Source organism: Cynocephalus volans, chromosome 7 (genome assembly GCF_027409185.1).
Source record: "Cynocephalus volans isolate mCynVol1 chromosome 7, mCynVol1.pri, whole genome shotgun sequence".
In the NCBI taxonomy this organism is placed as follows: Eukaryota; Metazoa; Chordata; class Mammalia; order Dermoptera; family Cynocephalidae; genus Cynocephalus; species Cynocephalus volans.
Genome location: NC_084466.1, coordinates 78,363,638 through 78,389,770, shown reverse-complemented (window position 1 = coordinate 78,389,770; position 26,133 = coordinate 78,363,638). Strand labels below are relative to the sequence as shown.

Genomic DNA, 26,133 nt, shown 5'->3' with positions numbered 1-26,133 from the left:
CAGGAGGCAAGTTTGGACTTTTCTTTAACATTTTGTGGCTTCTACAATGTAACTAGAAATACTAGAAATACATTTTTATTGCCCACAGTGTTCTTTACAGTCTGAGTTTTTAACTTAACTTGGGTCAACCATGATTCCATTTTCATGAAACCCTCACTTTCATCCTTAAATTTTGAAGGAACTGCTCACTGACCACCACACCCACCTTCTGAGCTGAATGGTCTTCCTGGTCCTCTCATAGCACCATAGACCACCCCCTCCATTGTAGCATATGTTGTAGCACACATGGTAAGGACCCAGTGAGGGTCAGTTAGTATTTGTGGAATGAGCAATGGGTAGGACTAGTGCACAGGACTAAAGAGAATGTGAGGAGCAGCTTCAGCAGGGAGAACAAAGAAACATAAGCAGAAACACTTAAAAGATGTGGAGAAGAGAGTGAATATGGCACTTTGTCTAAAGGAAAATAATTCCCATAGCAGATGATGGAGCATATGCCAGAGAGGTCATTGAATCATGCTTGTAGAGACCTTGAATGTCAGCTAAGCAATCTGGATTTTATTCTGTTTGAGGAGGCAAAAGACATGCACAAATATGTGTTTTAGACTGTACTGAGCTAATAAACTTAATCTACATTTTTAAGTTGTATTGGGATACTTACTAAGAGATCACCAAATTTAAGGTCAAGTGAGTCTCCAGTCTGGAATACTGCAAATATTTACAGTGGAGTTGAGGTCATTTAGGCATCTGGAAAAACAAATTCCTAAATCAAAATTAAATTTTAATTGCCAGATAAATAAATGCTGTTCAACTGATCTGAATGCTTTTACTATTGAACAATGTAATCGTTTTAATAATCTTTTAAAATGTCAGGCCTTTCTAAAGTCGGGGTGGGGGGAAAGCAGTTTCAGATGGCCTTTCAGTGAAATGAAATATGATTTACAGGATTGGCTGTAATACTTTATCACAGCTGTCATGAAAACCAACAGCAGTTCTCCTCCTCACTGTAATATAAACTTTATATAAATTAGGCATTCCTTCTTAAACTGGATTCTTGTTCAGGGCAATCAGCGGCACCAAAATGTAATTCAAGGTGTTTGCCTGGCTCTTGAATACAAAATGTCCCATTAAAAAATTAGCCTATGAACATGCATGCCGTCACAGCATTTATTTGCCTTAGTTTCAGGTACATAAATTGCTGGTGTTTCTGCTTGAAAAGTCCTGACAGCTGAAACAGCAGGAATTCATGAACCAGTAAGTTATTCTTAGAAAAGCCACTCAGTGTAAAGTATATTAAATGGACTCATCTCAGCTCTGAATAAAAAGAGGACGCCACCTGCCAAATTGTCACATTTCCAATTTTTCCCTCATGTTCTCCGAGCTACTATTCTGCAAAGAAGAAAGCAGATACCAAAGGAAGGAGTTTAAGTTCAGCAACCTATATCTCAAACATGGGACTTGGGAGGTGGCAGCCAGGTGACCAAATAGAAGACTAGAGTCTTTGCATTATTTCAGGAGTTTGAGTCAATTGCTGTCAGTGAAGGGAGATAGGCTGTACACATCAGATGAGTTGTGCAGATTGTTAGTTTTACTCTTTCTTTCTTTTGACATATAAAACAAAAGCACAAGGTCAAATTCACAATTTGCAACTGCACCACTTCTTCAGGATGTGCCAACATATAGGTAAAATGTGCATTGCACTTTTGAATTAATCTTCTTGAATAAAAAGTAAATGGCACTAGCTAGGGAGTGATTTTAAATTCAAGAGGAACTTCAATGCCCCTTCATTAGAGTATTATATCTTTTCTATTTTCATTTGCTATCATGACATAATTTACCATGTTAACTTTCATTTCATCAGTCCAAGCCCTCTGAAAATGCTAAAGCCGATATTGACCTGTGCAGGTTCATCCTATTCGTATCAGAAACTCAAACCAAAACAATTTATGCTGCATTGTGAAGCTTCTCCCCACAGACATGGTGCAGAGGGGAGGGACACAAGGTCACACTGGGTTTCAAGTTTACTTTGCATGATTGAAATTGATGCTTTCTGTATCCCTGTGGATGTAATGTATGGCTCTGTAGTACCAACCCTTTCCACGTGCTGGTACACAGAGAAATGACAATATTTGTACATCACCTGGGATAAAGAAATGGTTTTGCTGATAACTGTAAGCTAATATTGGTTTTATCTGGTACCTTGAGGTCTGAGGGCATCAATGGCCTGGCATTCCTCTAATATATTTGTGACCCAAAGGCAAACGCGGGGAAGCTCTGCTAGGGAATAATTGTGGTATAACAATATCAAAGTACAGCCAGATGCCAAATCAGCCCATGTTTTACCAATAGTTTTGCAGTAAGGTATCATAACAATTAAGACAGTTGTATAATATTTTAGAAATCGATTCAAATCAAAATAAGAGAAATGAAAGCCATTTAAAGACTACGTAGTAATTAGTTACTATTATTACTATTTCCTGCACCTGACAGCCTTTAGAGACTAGAAATTCAGGGCTAAGCTCCCATTTTATAATGAGGTCAGGAAATGGAAATGATTTACTTAGAGATTCCCAGGAGTGCTATTATTGAATCAATACTGTATTGTTAAGTTGCTTCAGAGGTTGAATAGAGCATGATCCTGTGAGATGAAGTTGGCGTGCCAGCCTCGGTTCAACTACTGGTGCCCTTTGGAACCCTGAGCTCCTCACTGACTTGCTTTGTGCTTCTCAGTTTGCATCTTGAAATAGAAAACATAAAACTTGCCCCCTCTTTTGCTCAGGGGAATAGAATGAAGAGAAATGAGAAGTTAAAGGAGCATCTCTGTGCTGACCGAGTAAGAAAGCTTGCTTGAGAGGCTGGCTAGTCTCACATGGCCAGCAACCCCTGCCCATCAGAATAAGACAGCCACCGGAGTTCCAGTTTGCAGAAACAGGACAAGATCCCTCCCCAGACACATCTCACTGGGTTCAGTGGTACGAGTCAGAGATGCCCGAATCCCATAGCACAGGCACTGTAGGGTGGGGACAGCATGTGTTGGCTAGGTTCATAGCCATCTCTCACTGACAGTGCCTCTACCCCCAACATGAGATTAGGACCTTGTACTTTATAAACCTGTTTCACAAATTGTCTTCAGCTGAAGAAATTGACAAGCACATGCAGCAAACCTAACAAAGTCCATAAGCCATAATCACCTTTTATCTTATTCCTACCAGATTTCTTCAGCATAATTGCATTAGACACATATCCAGGAAGGCATTTTTTGGACTATATAACCTGCAAATATTGTGAGTAACTTCTTATAACTACGGGTATAATTTTAAGTAAAGACTAAAAGGGTAGGTTGGTACTTTTTCCAGGCTTGAGGCTTGAGCTGGTAGAAAGCTGGGAGAAATAAGTTATCACAAAGTACTTAGGTTAGTCATTACACTGAAAGAATTCTTCAAAGATCCCCGCTTTTACCAGAAGACATATAAAGGTTCTCCTTCACTTTGTATTCTCTCACTTGGGTCACCATTTTATATTTTTTCTAACCTTTGCTAACTTACTATATACTTTTCTAAAATGGTAGTCTACTAAGGAGGTGACTAAAAAAGGAAAAAAGCAAAAATTGCCCCATGTATTTAGTTATTGTGCTTGTATACTCTAATATAAGGTAATATCCAAAACATTATTTTTGCCACTTTCCTTGCCCTGGCCTTGGTGTTGTACACCTGTGCCTCCTGTCATTCCTTGATTTCCCTCTGCTCATCCAGCAGAGTGCTTTCGGGAGCAGATACCCATACTTCATAATCATCACCATGGCTCATATGCTAATTGCCATCACTGAAATGGGGCATTGAGTGAGTTTGCCTACTTGACTTACCCATGGTATTTGTAGATATCTCAACCACAACTGCATTACAACTCTCAGACCTGGAGTATTCCAAGACTTACATCAGCTAACCTGGCTGTAAGTACTCCAACTTTTATTCCCCCCATAAAGGATTATAGTCTTAATGATATACAACAGTGCTCATATAGTTTCTACTTATTGATGTATCTTGTTTACTATACTCGTTTTTCTGATTGCCACGTAATCTGAAGCACTTTACCCAAGCAATTCAGACAATGGGATGTCAAGTGGTGGTTGTGTGGAAAAGGAAGCTGGCCGTGCTTTTCCAGGTGGCCTTCTGAGCCCAGCAGCAGGTTTGCTAAGCCATCCATCCATCCAGTTTTGCCAAGAGTAGGATCCCTCAACCCCAGCACTATTGACATTTTGCATTTTGGAATACATAATTCTTTCTTTGCGGGGAGAGTGGATTATGTCCTATGTGTTTTAGGATGTTTAGCACCATCTGTGGCCTTTACCCACTAGATGCCAGTAGTACACCCCCTCCCCCAAGAGTTGTGACAACCAAAAATGTCTCCAGACATCACCAAATATGCCCTGGGAGGAAAAATTGCCCTTTTTTGAAAACCACTAGCCCAGAAAGTAAGCAAGTGAAGGACTTGTTCTGATTTCCAGAGCATTCAGAGAAAAGTCTGAAAATATGGTAGCGCATGGTATTTCACCATTTTCCAGCCTGAGCCACCAGTTCCATTCCAAGGAGTCCTGTAAACAGGACTCACATCAGATGCCTGTGCTTTCATCAGAAAAACACACAAAGGTCAGGTAGAAGGCTCAGTGTCTATCTGTTCATTTTCTGCAGGTCGGTCTAATGTAGAGAAGAAAGCCAGGGCTTCGGCTTCATCCAGACCCTTGTGTGTGCCTGGCCCCATGCCTAATCTTCCAGGAAGCCTTCTTAATCTTCCTAGGCCTCTTTTTTCCCATCTATAAACTATAATCACGATTCCTTTTAAGAGGGATGTTGTGAGAATTAAATCATTTAACATATAAAAGTGCCACATACAGAGATCCTACCTATTGTAGGTCCTCCCAATCCTGTCCCCAGGGACCTCTACTACTTGGCTTCAGTAGCAACAAGAAAAAATGAGGCCTATTTCCCCTTAGTATAATTCCTTCTACAAAAATACCATATATATAGTTAAAAAGCGTGGTTTGAATATATAATATTTTCCCATTTTCACCTACAAAACTCCTTAGGAGTGGTTTGATATCCATTTATTCATTTATACAGACCTAATTGAATACATGCATCATTTAAACACCATGAGACCAAAGACCCATTTGTGATTTCCTAAGAATTATACTTTTATTCTTTCTTCATTCAGTTGATCAATAGGTCAAAGCATTTATGGAGCCCATGTTCAGCAAATAAGTGCAGCTTGTGCTGGACCCAGGTGTCCATAGGTGAAAGCTATAGCTTGGGTTTTTATGTTCAGTGGGAGGTGGATGTGGAGAGAGAAAGCAAACAGTCAGGACTAGATAAATGCTGGGATGGGAGTTGCTGGGTTTGGAGGGAAGTGTTGCTCCAACCACTGGGTGAAGGAAAAGCCCTCAGAGCAGAGACTCCTGAGCCAAGTGTGGAAGACACGAAGGAGCAGTCCAGGTGTTGGGGGAAGAAAGGATCATCATGGGCCTTTTATATTTTTTCCTGGTTTTGTTACGAATCTGTCTAACACTGGCTATGTTTTGTCAGAATTCTAGATGACAATCCTATAAGCAGAATTTCACAGCAGTTGTTTACTGGATTAAATTCCTTGTTTTTCCTGTAAGTATTTATCTGCGTTTTAATACATCTGTCTGCAATGACATTTAACAGCAGCTTACAAAAAAAGAGCTTTATAAAATAATCAAGACCGCTAAAATTTTTATTAGAAATAAAAACCTTTTATTAAAAGGTTATTAAAAACCTTTCCTGTATTTCCAGACACAGTAACTGTTGACATTCCCCGCCATGCTCAAAGGGAACAGCCAACCAAATTATGATGTAAGAGTATATTTCAAGCCTACTAGTTGACTTTTTTGATCCCCTTTCATTTCCTTTAGTCCTAAGACATATTTTTATTTGCAATTGGCCATAGATAGTATTCACTTTTATGTCCTAACTACATTTAAATCTATTAGAATCTCCCAGAAGTGCAGCACCAACTCCATTTTTAACAGAGGAAAATGTGCCTTTGCCCAGCAAGAGTCCCTGAAAACTCCAAAATCTTTGCCCTACTATCACAGCTGTTTTCATAATTACATTTTTACTGCTTATTAATACACTGGAATGATTTATCAGCAGGGGATTATTATGTTCCTTTACAATTGATTGCATAACATCATTATTTTTCCATTTGTCTAAAGAGACCACAATATCGTAAATTAATCATACAGCTTAACATGCACATGAGTTGCTTTCTTTCCCTTAATTCCCCCTACTGTCACTTCTTAGATTTGATACAGCTTCCAACGTGGCCCTTTAATAATATAAATGATTAATGTTTCCCTTAAGGAGAAACATTGGACATATGGCACTGGAAATGATTGCAAATCTGAAGTTTACAAGAAAAATTACCATGAACCTCAAAATCATTACCCAAATATACTTTTGTTGCATCTCATAAAATTAAACTGTATAATATTTATTCCTAAGATGTACATCATACTTACACATTTGTAGTTTCTTTGACAACATCTGCTCCCTAATCCTTGCCATTCACATATCTAAAGACCATTTTAAAAGGGTAGTTATGTATATACTCTTCATCATAATATATTCATTTTAGCATGCAAGCTTTCAAATTATGAATAGTAAAAATACTGTTCTTAAAGTGGTATGTCATTTTGTTTCTAATTAATATTTTCTTTGTGTGAAGGTCTATGGTTAATAACTATTTAGAAACTCTTCCCGAACATATGTGTGCCCAAATGCCTCAACTCAACTGGATGTGAGTATTCATTTAGAATTTTATTTGTTATTTGCCCAGATTGAGGAAACTAGCCACAAAGTTAATTCAAGATTACCTAAAAAGTCCATCCATGATTTCCCTCCAAAACCAAAATCTGATCACATTACTTCCTGGTTTAAACCGAAAGTGTGAGAGTGACGCTCACCCTTCCCCCCTTGAGCTCCTGAGACCCCTCATTTCCCATCTCTTACCCTGTCTAGTCTTCCCCTGCCCCTCATCCACATGCCCCTTCCTTCCAGATGCAGCAAACTACTGCTCCTACAATCAATTTTCTATATACATACCAGTCCTTGAGCTTTAAAAGTCTTGCTCCTTTATTCTTTGGCTAACTCCAATATTTCTTCCAAAAGTCAACTTCAACATCACCTCCAGGAAACTGTTCCTGACACACCAACCAGTTTCAGTGGTTGCCTTTGTCCTCCTGTTGCACCACGTGCAAAACCCTACCATGCTGCCAAGTTTATACACCTCACACCTATCTCAGGGCACTATCATCATACAATCACTGGGTTTCTTTCTGTCTCTCTCCTTCCATTTCCTAAGTTCTGTGGGGGCAGAAACCTATTGCATGACTTCATTCTCCAGCATGAGGATCATGACTTAGGGCATAATATGTGCTCAATAAACCTTAGATGGATGTGCAAAACCATTTCCACTTCTTGTTAGCTGTTAGCCAATATCTGTTTAAAACCTTTAGTTATTCTACATACCTTGTCTTGACAAAAAAAATAATAAAATAAAGCATTCATTTAGGTTAAATCATGGCTTCACCACCACTACCCACCATGTCCTGCCACATACACCTTCACCGTCTGCTGTAACAACCAGGGTCATCACAGCCATCAACTTCCTGCCCTGTGAAAATTCTGGTTGTTCCACCCCCAGAACTCTTCTCATAGTCAAATTGGGGTACTCAATACCATAAGTAATAAAATTTTTATACCTCAGCTTTTAATCCTCTCTGAACCAGCCTCAAAAATCTATTGTTACATCACTATTAGGTGATGGTGTGTGTGTTTACTGACTTTTTAATGTGTTTACTTATATATCTGTTATCAAAAGGCTTTTAAAGCAATAGAGGTCTCTAAGTGTGCCACTATTAAAAATGGAAATAATGATGTGAAAACCATGAAAACAATGCTCATTAAGACTAATGCTGAACCCCACCAATATGTATAACCAATTATGTTTCAATAAAAATAAATAAAATTAAATTAAAAGAGTAAGTGGGAGAAAATACTTAGAAACTAAACAAGTGCATATACATAATGGGAAACAAACAGGAAAGAGCAGAAAAATGTGAGAGACCTTTTTTGTCAGGGCCTGCTCTCCCTCCCCAAAATGGGCATCAGTAACACAGAGGCGATCAGGAACCAGCATGCCCTGGGCTTCTGGGATACTCATTTTCATTGTAGGCTACTACAAACACTAGGAAATAAAATAAACACCCTATGGAAATATACAGTTGGTAAGATGGCCTGTTCAAAAGTGAGAAAGGGCCTTAAAACTTGGAGGCTAGAAAGCTGAGAGGTCCGAAACAATTCTCTCCAGCATAAAGGCAGGAGAAAACCTGCCCTGGCAAGGTTTCTGCCCCTTCCTGACTTGCCATCAAGTAGGACAGTTGCTCTCACAACTCCAAAGAACATGAAAAACATTTTTCCCATTCTAGCTGACAATATTTGGACTTTTAAGAGAGTAGTGTTTATTATTTTTAATGACAGTATTTTGAGAGAAAAATACATATCAAATTCTTACAAGAATCTGTATGATGGTCTTAAAATAGGATTTAAAAGAAAAATGACAAGGGAAGGTTGGTTAATGAATACAAACTTACACATAGGTAGTAAGAATAGGTTCTAGTGCTCTAGGGTAGTATGAGATGACCATAATTAACAATAATCTATTGTTAATTTTCAAACGGCTAGAAAGGAGGAGTTAATGCAAAGAAATTATAAACAAGTGTTTGCAGTGATGGATAGCTAATTGCCCCGATTTGATCATTACACATTATATATGTGTATTATTCTGTACCCCATGAATAACTGTACAATTATTGCATGTCAATTTTTAAAAAACATTTTTTTAAGCCAAAGAAAATGGCAGAGGGGTTGGCGATTTTAGTGGGACCATGAAAGATTCAGAAGCAGCAAAATAGCTATTGTCATATTTGGGGAAGATTGTAGGAAGCTGACTATAAAGATAAATTAAGAGACCTGGCAGAAAAGTCAACTTTTTCTCATTCCCCCACACGGCTCCGAAGTGGGAATGTCAGAGTGTTCCGGAGGGCATTTCCTGAGTATGTTGTCATTGTCCTAACTAATCACCTGGCAAAATAAAACATTCCTAGCAGTGATCCTCGAACGTCAGCGTGCATCGCAAACAGGAGGACTTGCTAAGACACAGCTGGCTGGACTACAGTCCTACAGTTTCTGATTCAGGGCTGAGCCTGAGAATCTGCATTTCCAGCAAGTTCCTAGGTGGCGCTGAGGCTGCAGTCCTCACCACATTGAGCAGCACCGCACTGGACATTCGCACCGTTGAGGCACGGTGGAAAGAGCCTGAGCTTTGGCTTCACACAGATGGGGATTCTATCCTAATTCCGGCACTCAGTATGTGCAGGATAACTTTGACCCAAGTGTCTCCTTCAGTAAAATAGAGACCAAAACATCTACCTCATGTTGGGGAGAATGTGAGAATATGACTATTTATGACGCCACAGACAAAGTGTCTAGGCTTTAGAGTCAGACAGATCTGGATTAGAAGGTGAATTCTACCCCTTACTAGCTGTATGATCAAAAGAAAAGTGAATTTCCAAGAGCCTCATATGTTACATGGGGTGTAATAATAACATCCTGGCAGGGTGCTGTGTTAGGCATGCAGAACAGCACCTGACACCGTAGAAGCCTATTAGGTGATAGTTTATGACGATCGGGCAATATTGTAATTATTAGCATGGTATGCAGCACAGAAAGACACTCAATCACTAACTGTTAGGCTGTCCTTTCCATCAATTTGTTAAGTTCTAACATTAATTGAAAGGGGAAAAGAAGCATCATATTAATTATATTGGCCCTGCACTAATTAGAAGGAAAACATAGCAAAATCAGAATAAAGTAAAAATAAAGTTTAGAACTATAATAGCAACAAAAGTATGTCTAAACATGTGATTTGTGTAAAGATATTAAAAATATTTTCCTCTATGACCTTCAGGGATTTGGAAGGCAATCGAATAAAAAATCTTACAAATGCCACCTTTCTGTCCTGCGATTCGCTCACAGTGCTGTAAGTATACAACAGGCTTCAGTAAATGAGGGGAAACCCTATAGATTTGGAAATTAAAAGTAAACATTGACAAAGAATTTTAAAGTAGTGTTTTGGTTACAGCGCTGGTCTGAAACTGCAATTCTAGAAAATGTACATGCTGATTTATTGATTTTGATGGTGGGGTTGAGCCTTAAGTTGCCCACCATTTAGGTCTCCAGCTACTCTCCTCATTTCTGAAGGCAATCATCATTTCTGTGCACTTTCGTAGCTGAACTAGTACCTGAAAGTTCCAGTTTCCTAACCCCTTGGTCACCAACGGAATGAGGTAATGTATGGAAAAGTGGTTAGCTATACAAGGATGAGCTGTTGCTGCCAAAGACTCTTATCGCTATATGTCTTTCTAGAGAAAAAAAATTATAATTTCATTCTAAATGGAAAAACATCTAGATTCTAATTGTTGGTGCTAATTTCTCATTATTTTTTTTATGGGGTGGGAAGGCAGATGGATTGGTCAATTGGCACGTTTGCACTGGTAAGGTTAGAAACACAAGTATTTTGGTTTTGTTTTAATTATAGTTTTCCATATATACTAAGCATTTAGTAATGTTTATTGATTGGATGGGTGGTCAGAAAATGAATGGAAAAGAAAAATTAGAAAGGGACACTTTCTAAAATAATCAGAATCCAAACAAAGTGCAGCTTTATAGACCACACTCAGCTCAGATTGCTCATGGTAGCACTTCCTGGGGAGAACATGTGGATGTCCTCAGTGAGAAACTCCTGCCTCAGGTTCCACACCAGATGACGTCTCCCTTTGAGACTTCAAAGGAGGCTTCTTAAATTACATCCAGATCAATGGCATCTCCCAGTGAGAACTGATTATTGCAGCAGACGCAAACCCACAGTGCTGACTCTCACCATGTCTTACAGGTTTCTGCCTAGAAATCAAATTGATTTTGTTCCAGAGAAGACATTTTCTTCATTAAAAAATTTAGGAGAACTGTAAGTAGCATCGTCTACTAGGAAAATATGATTGCTTCTTCCAAGATTATAAATTTAAATGACTAGTGAGACTGCATTTCCACTAGTAGCAATCAAAATCCTGTAGACTATTGGATATTAAAAATCAATTAAGAAAATCAACATTATCCTAAAGTCATAAGCACATTAAAATCAGACAGTGGGCTTAATATGAATTTAGCCTACCTTAGTTTCCCTACCTATTTCCTTTGGGCAATTTCATGTCTACGTGTGTTTGGGAGTAAATGAGTTTTCCATAGCTGCTTAAGTGCAGGGATCATTTATCTGTAGTGACTGGAGTATAGTTAGTTCTCAATAAATGCTTGCTGAATAAATAACTGACTAACTGAAATAATATTAATTAATTATAGCTGAACAAAGAAACAAAGATGCTTATCATCTCTTGAGAAATTATGGCTTCTTCAGAAGGTTAAGCAAACACAGATGTCTAGAATGAGGAGGATTAGGCTTGTTGAAAAATGTTCAGAGAGCTCATGTAATTTTTTCTATTCGTACATGTTGTGTAGATATAAGACTTTTAAAAAACCTTTGTCTTGTTATTAATTCATTGCTCCTCACATAATTGTCTATCATTAAACCGTTATAAATAGTGATGATTAGGGTAGAGAACTCATCCTCCTGATTGAGGCCTTAAAATAGAAATTAATTTCCTAATTAATCTCTCCCCCATTCTTTATATCTTGTTTTGAAATCCAGAAAAGACTAGGAAAAATAACTCAATGAGTAATTATTAAAATAATTTATAAATAATTAAGAAAATTCAATCTAATTAATAAGCATTATGAACATCATAAATCCACAAATATTTATTAAGTGCCTACTATGTGCAAGGCACTGCATTAGACCTAAAAATATTACCGTTTTATAGCAAAAAATTAAAATCATCTCACTTAGAAGAGACCTGCTCTCAGGGGCATTCCTGTTCGGGCTCTGGAGAATAGATATGAACTTGGGTTACAGGGTGGGGTGGGGCAGCAGCCCAGGACAAGCAGAAGTGTATTTTATATATAAACTTAAGGAAGCAGTGGTACGGAGTCTACATTTGAAAATTTTTCCTAATTTTCTTCTCATGCTACATATAGGAAGAGCCACACCAAAAAAATATATAAATAGAGCCGACTTAAGAAACAGTAGCCTGCTATTTTTAAGACCACCAGTAACCCATTCCAATCCACTTGGTCTCAGAAAGCTAAAAGAAATTCAGAAGCAGATAGATATAACTTGAACAAGGCATTTATACGTCTTGAGTTTGTAAGTGTTAGGTAACTTTACTGTGCCTTCATGACAGCAAACCCGTCCTGGGGAGGAATCAGCACAAGTATGTGAGGTCCCTGAAGTCCTCTCCCCAAAGAGTGTGCTTTAATTTTCTATGTAACGCTGTGAAGGAATTTTCTAGGCCTATACACAATCATCATCATCTTGCTCTGTTGTCAAGCTCTCTCTGGCCTGTGCACACCTGTGGCTTTCTTTCTGGGCTGTGAGGCAGGTGTGCTCCTCTCACATGAATCACCTGATCAGAATGCCTAGTTGGCAGGACCTCACGCTGGGGCACCATGTCAGCACCTCAAAAGTATCCAGTTTAAAACCATACCAACAGTGGCTCCTTACCCTGTTGCCAGCTTCTTCACCTGGAGCTGCCATCTCAGTGGGAACAGCACCCTTCCTGGCAGCCGGGCTTGAAGACTGCTCCCCGTTTTTCTCTGCCCCTCTCTTAAGACTCTCAGACCTAAAGCCCTGCCAAAGTCCCCTTAAGCCTTCATCAGCTCTCACCTGGTCCAAATCTGGTCTCCTTCCTCCAACTCTAGCTTTTCATCCTGTCTTTCAAGCTTTTGACAGAACTATCATCCCATAACCCAGAGCATATTATGCCACTGTCCTGTTAATGTTCTCATTCCTTGTTGTCAATCATTTAGCAAAGTCCTTGATACAGTTTTCAAACGTTAACATGCAGAAGAATCAAGAATCACAAGAATTACAGGGGCTATTGGTTTAAATACACGGTACCAAGCTGCTTACGAGACTCTGATGTGGTATTCTGGGGTGGGCAACAGGCATGTGGTCTTTTCATATGCATCCTCGGTGATTCTGATGCCTGCACTGTACTGTGGAACATACTGCATTGTGGTGTACTCAAGTCACTCGCATCTTTCTATCCTCCACTCATGTTGGACAACTTGCTGACTGCTGAAGATGTCATGAATTCCCAGCATCTCTCTGTTCTCACCTGAAAAGCTGCTCTTCCTTATTCCACCACAGATCATTAAGCCTTGCTCAAGTGCTTCCTAATTTCCCGGGCCGAGATGGATGACTCCTTCCTCTGTGTGTTGTTTGTACCTCTATAAGTGCTTGTTTCATTCTTGTTTTATAATCTAGTTTTTACTCTAAATTTAAGCTTCTTTAGAGAAAGAGCAAAGTCTTAGTTAAATAACTCTCACATATCCAAAGTATATGTATAACTCTCAGCAGCTCCAAAGTATCAAGAATAGGTAAGATGTTTTGTTTGGCTCTCAATTAGGCAATCGTATATTTGTTTTATCTTTCACATCTTCTCTGGCTCAGAAGGATATTGTGGACTCTTCTTCTGATCCTAGCAGATCTCTTTTTCACGTTCCATAAAGTCACTTCCCTACAATTCTTTCTGAGTTGGCCAGTCCTATCATATGTAATTCTAAACTCTCAATTTGTTCTACAAAGATAGTCTTATATAAGAATACATTTAAAATGTGTGAATTTATTCATTCAAGATTTTCTGGGCAGATACTGAATGGTCAATATTATCTTAGTTGGAATGCAAAATAAATAGAAGTCACAAGTCTTGACCTCCAAAAGTTTTGTTGCATAAACAAGAGATCACATATATGAAGCAAGTAGGAATCACAGAAGCATAAATGGTAGAAGTGTACAAACAGTACCTAAAACAGAGGAAATTAATCAGAGTAGATATTAAAGCCAGATTGGGAACATGTTGGAGAGGGGGTGAGAAGAAATTCCAGATAGGAACTGGATGAGCAAAATGCCACATGTCTGAAAGTGATGAAAAACATATCCATTTGGCGACTCTCATGGCCTTGCTGTTGTGTAACAAGTTATCAGGTTTGTTAAATTTTCTGTGACATCAAACGGGATGATGATAATTGTGAGGAGTAATAACTATGTCATTTAGTTCTAATGTAATTGCTTTGGGTTTTCACTGTCATCAACAGGGATCTGTCTAGCAATATGATCATGGAGCTACCACCATGTCTTTTTAAAGAACTGAAGCTTCTACAAAAACTGTAAGTTCTTCTCACCATAGTCAGTTATAAATGGCATCATCTTGAGCTTCCAAAATAATAACATCCTCATATTTCTTTTCCCTTTTATACTAATGGTAAAAAAAGGAACCTGTCATCCAATCCTCTTTTGTATGTGCCCAAGAACCAGTTTGAAAGTCTTAAACAACTTCAGTCTCTGTAAGTACAATATTACAATTATGTTTATTATAATTTTAGTGGATGCACTTTACTTGGAGACATTTGTTTTTAAACAGGTATTTCACACATAGAAGCACGCATTCTGGGATGATTGTAAATATCATTATTACCATCAATTATGTGCAGAATGACCACAAAGCCTCATTTTTACGATTCAACATGTGCAAAGACCATATCTATGTTTGAAACTACATATAGCTTCTTCCTGAAAACCGAGTTTGCATGGAAAATTTTCATTCTAAATTTTTCACAAAGAATTAAATTTGCAGTAGTTTTGTTACTAAATGTTTGGCAAAAACAGTTATGTAAGACTTGCCTGCTTTTCCCCTTTACCCTTTCCTATAAGAATCTACTTGATATTGGTCTAGAATGCATGCTTTCTACTTCTCAATAAGTAAAGAAAAAAAATCCCACAAATGTAGACATTCAGACAATTAATGTTGTGTAATATTTTAGAATTTCAACCATATTAGTTGTCAGTAGTGTGAAGAACTCTGTGGCTATCTTTTAAACTTCATGATTCCTTTCCCAGGGCTAGCCATTGCTGGCTAAAGTTTGTTTGTTTGTTTGTTTGTTTGTTTGTTTGTTTGTTTGTTTGTTTGTTTGTTTGTTTGAACACAGAAAGCATTCTGCATTTCTTTATATAATTCCAAAGACCAATTCTTAATATCACTTCTTATTCTTGCTAAACAGTTTTCTTTGGGAAATTGATGTAAGATTTAGGTTCTCTCTCAACAGATATTAGTGAGTATCCCCTGATGAAAAAGTCTTGGTCCCTGCTCTCAAGAAGCTAGAATATAAAAAAAACTAAAATTATAAATAATTTATTGTTTTTAAATATAAGAGCAGACCTCAGAATATGGACAGTACGATTCTTCCCTTCACTTACCACATACTGCATTTCTGAAAGCTGAATATCAAGTCACCACATAATGCCTTTCCGAAAGTCAAAGTAGCAGCTATTTACTGCACACTTTTCTTTCTTCATTCTTTTCTCTTTTTTGGCCTCAATTATTTACTAAGTTCCATTTACACACTTACTTTAAAAACATTTATTGATCACCAACTTATATATAGCACTGTCTTAGACAATTAGAATATAGTGGCCTCTTCTCTTTAGGATACTACAGGATATTAGGCAAACAATCACACAATCCATGTAAAGCTGAAACTGTGATTAGCTCAGGAGAAAGCCAGAAAACAAAAGAAAGAAGAGTGGGGAAAAACCTTTAGAAAGAACTTAGAGTTTTCTGCTAAAGGAGCCATGAGATAATTCATTAGTATAATAGCTCCCCCAGGTTTCATATCTAACTTCTAAAAATCAAGGTGGTTTCTCTATGAAGGACTCATTGGGTCAAGGAAAACTCAGAACTATGATGAGAAATCCTTATTCGGATTAGCCAAAAAGAAACCAAGCGAGAATCAGACATCTTTCAAAATATTAAAAGCAAAAGGCTTTTGTCTTTTTAGATTGTCATCTCTCCATCTGTTTCCTGGGAACATGACAGCTCTTAATTCACACCATCCTAAAGAGGTCTCAAAGTATCCACATTTGCAGAAGCTTCTGAATAAATTAAGAGTTTAGGAGTGATCACTAGAGCCTTTCAAGGACATCTTTTGGGGCCTGTAGGAATTTAAGGATTAACACTTCCCAATGTCATCTTAGAAAAAGATTTTCCTGAACTGGAGCTACTCTTGCTGCCTCTGTCGTTTTCCACTCTGAAGACACACAGGCCAGGAAGAAATGACCATATTTAAATTCAGATTCTCACAAAACTCACTTCAGTGATGCTCTCAGCTTGGAAGTATCAGCCCCCGAATGAAACCCCCTAACTACCGTGGCATCATTCATAAAATCAAACCACAGAGTCAATTTCATAATCACACAGATCACCACAGCCATTCTTAAGTAAAGAAAGGAGTGAAAGTGTTCTTTTAGAATGTAATTCTGCGTGTGAAGTGACAGAATCAGCTCCAGCTCACAGAAGGCACAAATAGAAACAGCAATTTTCTAAGATAGTACACTGTAAAATTTTCATCCTAATGTGAACAGGTAACATAAGATTTTGAAGCATTGTATTTTTGAAGCATTGTATTTAGGACAAAGAACACAATTATTAAATTTCAACCCTAAAAACATTAAACCTATTGTGCGTATTTTCCAGAGACCTGGAAAGGATAGAGATTCCAAATATAAACACACAAATGTTTCAACCCATGAAGAATCTTTCTCACATGTATGTATGTATGAAGAATGGAAAAGAAAGCATGGTGAAATGTTTTGAATGTTCTAGTGTAAACTGTCTAATGTATCACTGCAATGTGTTTTTATGCAACAACAGTCTTTTTATTGAGAACTTTTTAATTTTGTCACCTTTGGTCCCTGTTCAAATAGAGTTCAATTATTTGATGTGCGACATGAATGACCCTTCTCTCTGGAAACATGCTGTTTATCCAATTGAGGCCCAATAAGAGATCAGGGTACCAGAATGCCACATATTACACAAGATGAAGTTACTGGCTAAAGGGTACTCAGGCGACCTGGAAACATTAATTCACCTCACATGAGTGAGCAGTCGGCTGCTCTAAGATTTGAGCCCTTAGGAAGAAAGGTGCTATATAAATTCCAGGTGTTGTTACTGTAACTAAGTGCACTACAGAATGGAGGTAATTAATCTTTATAGTAGTTTTTGATAAGTCACTTTAATATATTTGGCTAAAGTGCACTGTGTAAGTTGTGTTAATATATGTGTTTATAACAGTATCATTTCTTTATCAAATGTGTAATCTATGTGTTCATGATTTCAAAATTAACTATTGTTATCCACAAAAATAGGGAGAATTCGATGTGAAATTACAAGTTGGGTGCAGCAGGTGGATGAAATGGTTGATATGAAGGTGCTCCTTGGGAGACGTTTTGTTTATGTCTGTGCAGCAGGTGTGATTTCTACAAGACAAGTGTTTGACGCATATCCCATGGTTTTGTTAATTTCTCGGGCACCATTAGACAAACATTCAGTGAGGCTATCATTTCCTTATTACAGGCAGAATGTGAGGTCTTCTTAGAATAGAGAAATGCAACCTTTTTAGGACTTGATGGAGAAGCTGCTGTTTTAAGTGGAGAGAGACCTCAGGTCAAGGTCAGGAAGTATGCAACAATGAGCAGAAAGCACGTTAGCTTAGCTACTTCCTTACTAAGTGACCTACTTATTCCTCTTTCAAGTTCTTTGTTCTTCACTTATTGAAACACCTCCACCTGTCACCCGCATTCCTTCCACCTGTCAACCAGGAGTATGGTCACAGTGTGAGGGGAGGTGGAACCCCTTAGAGACCCAAGGTGGCTCTATCGAAGACAGGGGACATAATAGAATCCTAACATAACCAAGAGGCCAAGCCAAGGGTGTGCCAGGGATTCCAAGCAAGAAGAAAATAAGAAAAACATATGTCAAGTTCCTTTCACTGAATGCCAGGTATTAGGAAGCCTAACAGTAAGATACTTGAGGGCACAAATTGCCTCCTATTTTTCTACCTGATCCATCCAGCACTAAATTATCCATCATTCATTTGTTAATCCAAGAAATATTTGCTGAGTACCTACCATGTGCCAGGCACCATTCTAGATGCAGAGAACAGAGTAACGAACAAGAGAGAGAATATCTGTCCCATGGAGCTTCCATTTAGCTTTGAGAACCAGAGAGTAAACGAGCAAACAAATAAACAGTTAATAAGTGCTATGAAGGCAAGTGAAACAAGAGAAAGGGATAGAGAAGGATTTAGGTGGTTTAGGTGGAAGTCAGACTGATGTGACATTTGAGTTGACCTGAACGGAGGGAGGGAGAAGCCCTGGCAATGTCCAGGGAAGAATCGACATACCCATACCCCTACCCAGACTGTAAATACGCCGACCACAGGCAAACCTACATTATCCTCTAGAAATTGCTTAAGCCCTTTCAGACCTTGGTCAGAAATCCACACTTAAGGCGGCTGCTTGTCCTCCCAGCTCCAGTGAGACTGAACTTTCCTAGTCTCAGAGAGCCTCCCTTCCTGCCAGTGTCAGGGGAAGGAAGGCTAAAGTGAGCAGACCTCGGTGTTTAAAACTAAGGACAATATGGTAATGCTTTTAGTGAGTTACAATAGGTTCCTTACATCCCAAACCCAAGCTCCTGAATGTTTGCTAGAGAGCAATCTCACAATGATAATCTACTTTTTATAATACCCTAGAGAATAATCCAATGTGATGGAGGTAAAAATAGAGCCCCTGAGATTTCAGATTTTCATGTCCCCCTTTAACTGTCCCCAGTCAAGCCACTGAATTTCTATGTCCTTTAGGTTCCTCATCTTTAAAAGAGGGACACAACATAGAATAACATAATACTTAATGAAAACCTTTCTAATTACATAAACACCACTAAACAAAAATAAACAACCTAGCGAGTTGCACACCTAACGTAGAGTTACAGCCCCGATAGGATTGCAACTGTAGTTTCTGTGTCATTGCTGTAAAGTGACTCTTTTTTTCCCTTTGACTTTAGTTATTTCAAAAACTTTCGGTACTGCTCCTATGCTCCCCATGTCCGAATATGTATGCCCTTGACTGACGGCATTTCTTCATTTGAGGACCTCTTGGCTAACAATATCCTCAGAATATTTGTCTGGGTTATAGCTTTCATTACCTGCTTTGGAAATCTTTTTGTCATTGGCATGAGATCTGTCATTAAAGCTGAAAATACAACTCACGCTATGTCCATCAAAGTCCTTTGTTGTAAGTATGCTTCCTTTATAAAAAGATTTAGGGTATCTGCTGTGAGCTGTATGCATATATGGGCCTTCAACCAATGGCATTTAATATGAATTATATACGTTGGGAAAATTTTTTCTTCTAAATATGAAGGAACTGTTCTTTATGGCTCTGTTTTAGATTGCATGATCTACCTAAGGGGGTGATGTCTTGGAAATGGAGTAACAGGAAGCCAATAAGCAAGTGACGGATTATGGAGGAAGTTTTGTGGGTTGTAAAATTAAGCCTAACTTCAATTACAATAACACCCGTGCTCCCTGAGTCCAGAAAATGATTCCCTTTATTAACTATTGCAAGTAAAACATGTTTACTATTTAAAAATTAGCCCTTCCTCTCTTTCAAAAAATTCCCCCTCCCACTTTTTTAAACTATAAAACAAGGATATAGTGCAGTACTTTTGAAGTAGTACAGATTTTGAAATCTGTACTCTAGTAGGGGCTTACGTTAGTCCATTTAATACAGGATGAAGGAACTAGACCTAATCAGAATACTAAAATGCTGGAACTAGACTTAACCAGAAAACTGGGAACTACCAACATACACTGTTTCGATTCTCCCGCAGGTGCTGACTGCCTGATGGGTGTTTACTTGTTCTTTGTTGGCTTTTTTGATATCAAATACCGAGGGCAGTACCAGAAGTACGCCTTGCTGTGGATGGAGAGCTTACAGTGTCGCCTGATGGGGCTCCTGGCCATGCTGTCCACCGAAGTCTCTGTCCTGCTGCTGACCTACTTGACTCTGGAGAAGTTCCTGGTCATCGTCTTCCCCTTCAGTACCATTCGTCCTGGAAAACGGCAGACCGTGGCCACCCTCATTTGCATCTGGATGGCGGGACTTTTAATAGCTATAATTCCATTTTGGAATGAGGATTATTTTGGAAACTTTTATGGGAAAAATGGAGTATGCTTCCCACTTTATTATGATCAAACAGAAGATATTGGAAGCAAAGGGTATTCTCTTGGAATTTTCCTAGGTAAATAATTTTCTTCATTTCCTGGAAAAACATAATTTTGATAGAAATACCTTAAATTTCAGCAGAGGCAGATTTGTCTATTTTGGAAATTAATATAGTCAAGACTGGGTCCTTTTTAAAGAAAAGTTCTCACTATGTATTCATAAAAGTTTTTATTTAACTTTTATTATAGAGATTTAGTGTGGAAAGCAAAGATGTACTATCAGGATTTCTGGTTGATCTTTTTATTATCCGTAAGATCTTTTGATTTCATGTTTATATGTGGTAACTATGAGCTGGAGGAATTCTAGTATAATGCCTAGTCCTGGAACCCTACCAAGTTATTTGAAGTCATTTTTTTTATAATGTAGTTATGAGTTTAAAAAATAATACTAAAATTCTGAACTAACTAGCAGGAGATATCTAAATGGACAGACCAGGTAGGTTTATTGCCTTTTGGTAAATATAGCTTTTAAGCCAGCAATGTAAGGATTCTTAATAAAATTCTTTCTTTTTCAGTTTTCTTAATTCCCTCTAATTTTTTTAGAAAAGAAGACTGTACATTTTCTTACAAATGAATAACAAGTTTAGTCTTTAAAGTTAAAAACTTTTTCCTAGTTTCTAATATGTATCACTCCTGTTTAAAATTAAGGCCATTCCCACATCCTCTCTTTAACTAGGGCAGTATTTTCATTTTAACTCTCCCTCCCATCTTTTCCCACTCATCCAAGTTGTCAACAAGCTCTATTGCCCTTTTTTAAATCAAATAGTTTTTATCAAAATTTGCTCTGTCTTCTGTTCTTTCTAGCCTCTGCCCACTGCTGTTGCCGTAGTTTAAAACTTCAAGACCTCAACCTTAACCATTTCTGGTCTTTTCTCCCCCCCCCCCCGGGGTCTTCCCCCTCCTCCCATTTTTCTGTTCACTATCACTGTTTTAATCTCTGTGGTTATCAAAACAACTGTGTGTGCCTCTACTCAGAGACTTTCAATAGCTCCCTCCTACTACCAAGGTCATTTAAATTAGTCACTTAAAACTCATCATGAAATGGTCCTAACCTTCGTTCCCAGCTCTTCTCCATCTACTTCTCTTCCTCCTCTGAAAAATAAAACACTTTCTCTGCAACATTTTCATAATACTGCTCACACCTACCCTGATTGGTAGCTATTTGTTCATAGATATATCTTTCCCAGGATATTGTGGGCCGTTCTTTATATTTCATGTATCTTTATATCATGACTCATTTTCTCATTGCTCCCAGGACAGGTGCACTTAATAGAGACCCTCCCTGACACGCACATACACACACACACACACAGAATATGATATTCATTGATTCAACGAGTACCCATTTAGCACCTACTATCGGCTGTGCACTATACTGGGTACTGAAGATACAACAGATTTTGCTCTCACAGACTCTACAGATCAGAGAGGAGGATGAAAACAAGGAAACATGGCTTTACATCACAGGCTGATAAATACTGTGATGGAAGAGTACAGAGTGTTCTAGGAGCCCCAGATCTGAGGACCAGGAAAGGCTTTCCAGTAGAAATAAATCCAAACTAAGGCCCAAAGGATGAGGAGGCACAAGCCAAGTGAAGGCAGAGGAGGCGGGCGGGGGCTGTGTTCCAGGAAAAGACACAGTGGATGCAGAGGCCCAGAGCCAGGGAACAGGATGAGATGAGGAGCCAAAGAAGTTCAATGTGGCTGGATCGTACAATGAAGGCAGGGGGTTTGGCTGAAAGGGGTTAAGTACCTGTGATATATTCCAGATAGATAAAGAGATACACACACACACACACACACACACACACACACACACACACACACAACGTCATCTGTTCGCATGTGAGCAAAGGAGTCCTAGAGCTCTAGATAAATGACAATTTTTTTCTATTTGAAGAATATAAGAATACACAATATTTTAATTTACTTTTTATTTGAGAATAGTTTTAATTTTAGCAAAAAGTTGCAAGGATATACAAGTTTCCATATACATCCCACCCAGTTTCCCCTATTGTTAACATCTTAAATGCATTATTCTAGTGCATTTAGAGCATACACTTTTGTCCCATCTCTAAGTCTGTTTTCAGAATTTGGGCTGGAGGAGGACATTCTAACATAGTCGCTTTGTTTTATGCTTTACTAAACCTTCTGACAAAGGACCTAAGACAAACCAGTTTTATATAATTCTATTGTACGGCTCCACAGTAAGATTCCATGCGGTACGAAATGTTTTTGATAAAAATAACAGATCACCTTAAAGTTCAAGTATTTTTTCCCTAGACTTCACCAGTCACACATACAGTCTAGGTTCAGATGAACATTTTTTAAACAACTTTGAAAATATATGCAAATTGTATGTTCACTATGAGGAATGAGATGATCACTCTTAGGAATTTTATTACAGCAAGAATAAAGCAAACTAAGAAACTAAGAAGTCAGCCTTACAGGGGATAGCAGCATTAAGTGAGAATCTTGCGAATATAATTGGCCCCAAAAGAGTGATTCATACACTTGAATTTTTTACTTTTTTCTTATTTCTTTCTTTTTCCTAAAATGAGTCTAACATATTCTGAATCATAGTAGTTTAAACTACTGTAAGCAACCTGAAGAAAAATAAAAATGTACTTTTGTTCTATGTATTATTTTTGTTTAAGACCAAAAAACATGACGAATAATGTTTCTGAGGGAATTCTGCTTATGATAAATTCCAAGGGTATCTTATTCATATTCATAAGATAAAGAAATGGGGTTGTATTTATTTTTGTGTAATAATCCCTTAAGGTTTGAACATGTGAAAGCTAAAATAAAAGTAGCTCTTTTCATGCTTTAAAAAAGCCAGTGTTTACTTCATGCCATACCTATATCTGAATTGCAGAAGTCTTTAATTCTTCATAAAGGGTTTATATATTTGAAATCTATTTTTGATCTGGTAAACCCGATTCCTTTATCTTAGTTCCTTGAACTTGGGATTTTAGCTGAACACCACTGGGCTTATACAAGAGAACGCTGCTTGGAAGTACCAGTGTAAGGGGCTAAGGCCACAGTATTTTTATGGTTGACTTATCCACCTGAGATGTTAAGAGGTGTGCTTTTCCCAACAGGTGTGAACTTGCTGGCTTTTCTCATCATTGTGTTTTCCTATATTACCATGTTCTGTTCCATTCAAAAAACCGCCTTGCAGACCACAGAAGTGAGGTATCACCTTGGAAGAGAGTTGGCTGTTGCAAATCGTTTCTTTTTTATCGTGTTCTCTGATGCCATCTGCTGGATTCCTGTATTTGTAATTAAAATCCTTTCCCTCTTCCGGGTGGAAATACCAGGTCAGTCCCTTCCATCCTTCCCAAGTACATTGTGCTTCTCATGCCCTTTGTTTGATGAGGCCAGGATCTAGGACAGTGCCTTACACATCGTAAATTCTCCACAAATACCTATGGCTTCCATACAAGGAGTTATTATTTCCCCCAGTGTTTTATCGTCAGTATTCCAAGAAAGAAGCTGGGTAGTGGTACAATCCAGCCAAAAAGAGTAAAAAACAGGAGCTAGGGATAAACTAAGTTTGAGCATCTTGCTTCTGCCTGAGCTAGATAGCTTTAACCATGGGTACACATAAAAAAAAAAAAAATCAAAATATACATGCCCAGGTTCCACCCCGACCCCAGGATTTGGTCTCTAGGGGCTAAGACCTCTACATGGGCTCTGTGGAGTGCTAGATGTTCCAAGGAAGTGCCTCACTGAAAAGGCCAGGTTCCCAACACAGACCCCAACTTTAACCAAAGAAAATCAGCTTTTGTAAGTTAGGATTTTACGTGAAGCCCTTTCTGGGATCTAGAGTTCACAGCCCTCCAGTGGTCACCCAGGGTTTGAACCCAATTCTCGGTGAAACAGAGTTTGAAATCATCTTCTACTCATTGTTTCAGCCGATTGAAGATCTACTTGGGGAGCTGATCCAGGGCAGGAATTGTGTCTTGTTCATCTTGGCACCCCAGTGTCAAGCTTGGTGACTGACACACCAAAAGCCCTTATCAAAGAGTGATGAATGCACAAATGACAAACAGCTGTCACAAACTGTGTCCCTCTGGCTGTGCAGAAGTCACGTGAGGCTTTGTCAAATGCCTTGCTGCAGAATGACCCACAATGTCCACAGCATCCCCTTGACCGATCAGCTTCGTCTCCACACCAGGCATAGACGTCCCTCAAACCATGTAAAACGTGGAAGTGAAAATCAGGAGGGAGATCAGGGCTGAATACACGAGAGCCTTTGCTGGATGGTGAGAGCAGAAGCCATAAAAATGTGTGTGAGGTCACTTGGGAAGAGCCAGGTGTACATGAGGAGCAGAGTTAATTAAATGTTAACGGTCACAGATGTTCACTTGATGAACAGTCTCCAATCTATTACCACTACTTGGACATCTCAATTTTTACATCCTAACATTAAAATTCAATAGGACTTAAATGTCCATTGGCCTCCATTGCTCACAGAATAAAGTCCAAATACTAGGATTAACTTTGTTATATTTCTTACATCCTACCACATCATCATATATTCTGTGATCTAGGCCCATTGGAATGATCAGGCTTTTTTCTTCTGCACTTTTCTGATAAGACATCAGCCTTTGCCGAAGCGGTTCCCTCCACCTGGATTATACTTTCAATCTATAAAATTCTAGCCCCTGTCATCCTTCGAGCCCCAACCCAAATATTCCCTCTTCCATGGTGGCATTCCAGACCTCTCCCCACCCCACCTCCATCCAACCCGGTTGCTTAAATGTCCATGACCTCACTTACTAGCCTCATTTGAACTGCTTCATATCAGCACTATTTTTGAATGAGTCCACTGTTCCCTTCTGATTATAAGCTTCAGGAGGCGGGGAGCATGTCTTATTTATCTTTGCATTTTCCACAGTGCTTTGTATGTAGTGCTATTCAATAAATGCTTTTTCAATTAAAGAAGCTGAGCTTCGTCTAAGGATGGTGGAATGGATGGGATTTATCATCCCCTCCCCCACTCCTGTCTCTGCACCTTTTGATGCCCTTCCCCACCCACCGCAGGCGCCCCCATCTCTCAGAGGAGGGAGAAGGCAGCCTCATGTGGTGAGAAAAGGATCCCTCAAGGAATGAGGCAGGAGTCCCAGGTTCCTATCCTAATCCACCACTGACCTGTAGAGGGAGTTTAGAGAGCTCACCTAGACTATTTCTAGACAGTCTCTCGAATTCCTTTCACGTTTAATATTTTGTAAGTCTGTTAACTCCTTGAGGCATTTCCTCTCTGAATTCGTCTTCTGGGGCTGCCATAACAAGGTAACACAGAAATGTATTTTTTTTCACAGTTCTCAAGGCTAGACATCCAAGATCAAAGTGTCGTCAGACTGGGTTTCTCCTGGGGCTTCTCGTTGTTTTACAGATGGCCCCTTTTGCTGTGTCCTTACATGGCCTTTTCTCTGTGTGCACATCCCTGGTATCGCTTCATATGTTCAAATGTTCTCTTCTTATAAAAACATCAGCCAGATTGGAATAGGACCCACCCTAATGACCTCATTTTAACTTAATCACCTCTTTAAAAGCCCTATCACCAAATTCAGTCACATTTGGAGATAATGGGGTGTATTAGTCCGTTTCTGTTGCTTGTAACAAAATATGTGAAACTAGGTGGTTTATAAAGAAAACAAAATTTGTTGCTTACAGTTTCAGAGGCTGGGAAGTCCAAAGTCCAAGGAACACATCTGGTGGTGGCAACAGTGACCCCTCATATTGCAAGATGGTGAAA

General features: G+C 38.7%; 1 protein-coding gene across 1 annotated transcript in view; it reads left to right on the top strand.

The window, feature by feature from the left end:
* RXFP2 (relaxin family peptide receptor 2) overlaps positions 1 to 26,133 on the top strand; it is a 120,569-nt gene that overhangs the window by 91,982 nt on the left and 2,454 nt on the right. The window contains exons 9-20 of the mRNA XM_063101549.1: positions 3,210 to 3,281; positions 3,875 to 3,946; positions 5,577 to 5,648; positions 6,742 to 6,813; positions 10,045 to 10,116; positions 11,029 to 11,100; positions 14,343 to 14,414; positions 14,520 to 14,591; positions 16,778 to 16,849; positions 19,145 to 19,374; positions 19,973 to 20,383; positions 23,471 to 23,689. Of these exons, the coding sequence (XP_062957619.1) occupies positions 3,210 to 3,281; positions 3,875 to 3,946; positions 5,577 to 5,648; positions 6,742 to 6,813; positions 10,045 to 10,116; positions 11,029 to 11,100; positions 14,343 to 14,414; positions 14,520 to 14,591; positions 16,778 to 16,849; positions 19,145 to 19,374; positions 19,973 to 20,383; positions 23,471 to 23,689 (1,508 nt within the window). The remainder of the gene's footprint in view (positions 1 to 3,209; positions 3,282 to 3,874; positions 3,947 to 5,576; positions 5,649 to 6,741; positions 6,814 to 10,044; positions 10,117 to 11,028; positions 11,101 to 14,342; positions 14,415 to 14,519; positions 14,592 to 16,777; positions 16,850 to 19,144; positions 19,375 to 19,972; positions 20,384 to 23,470; positions 23,690 to 26,133) is intronic.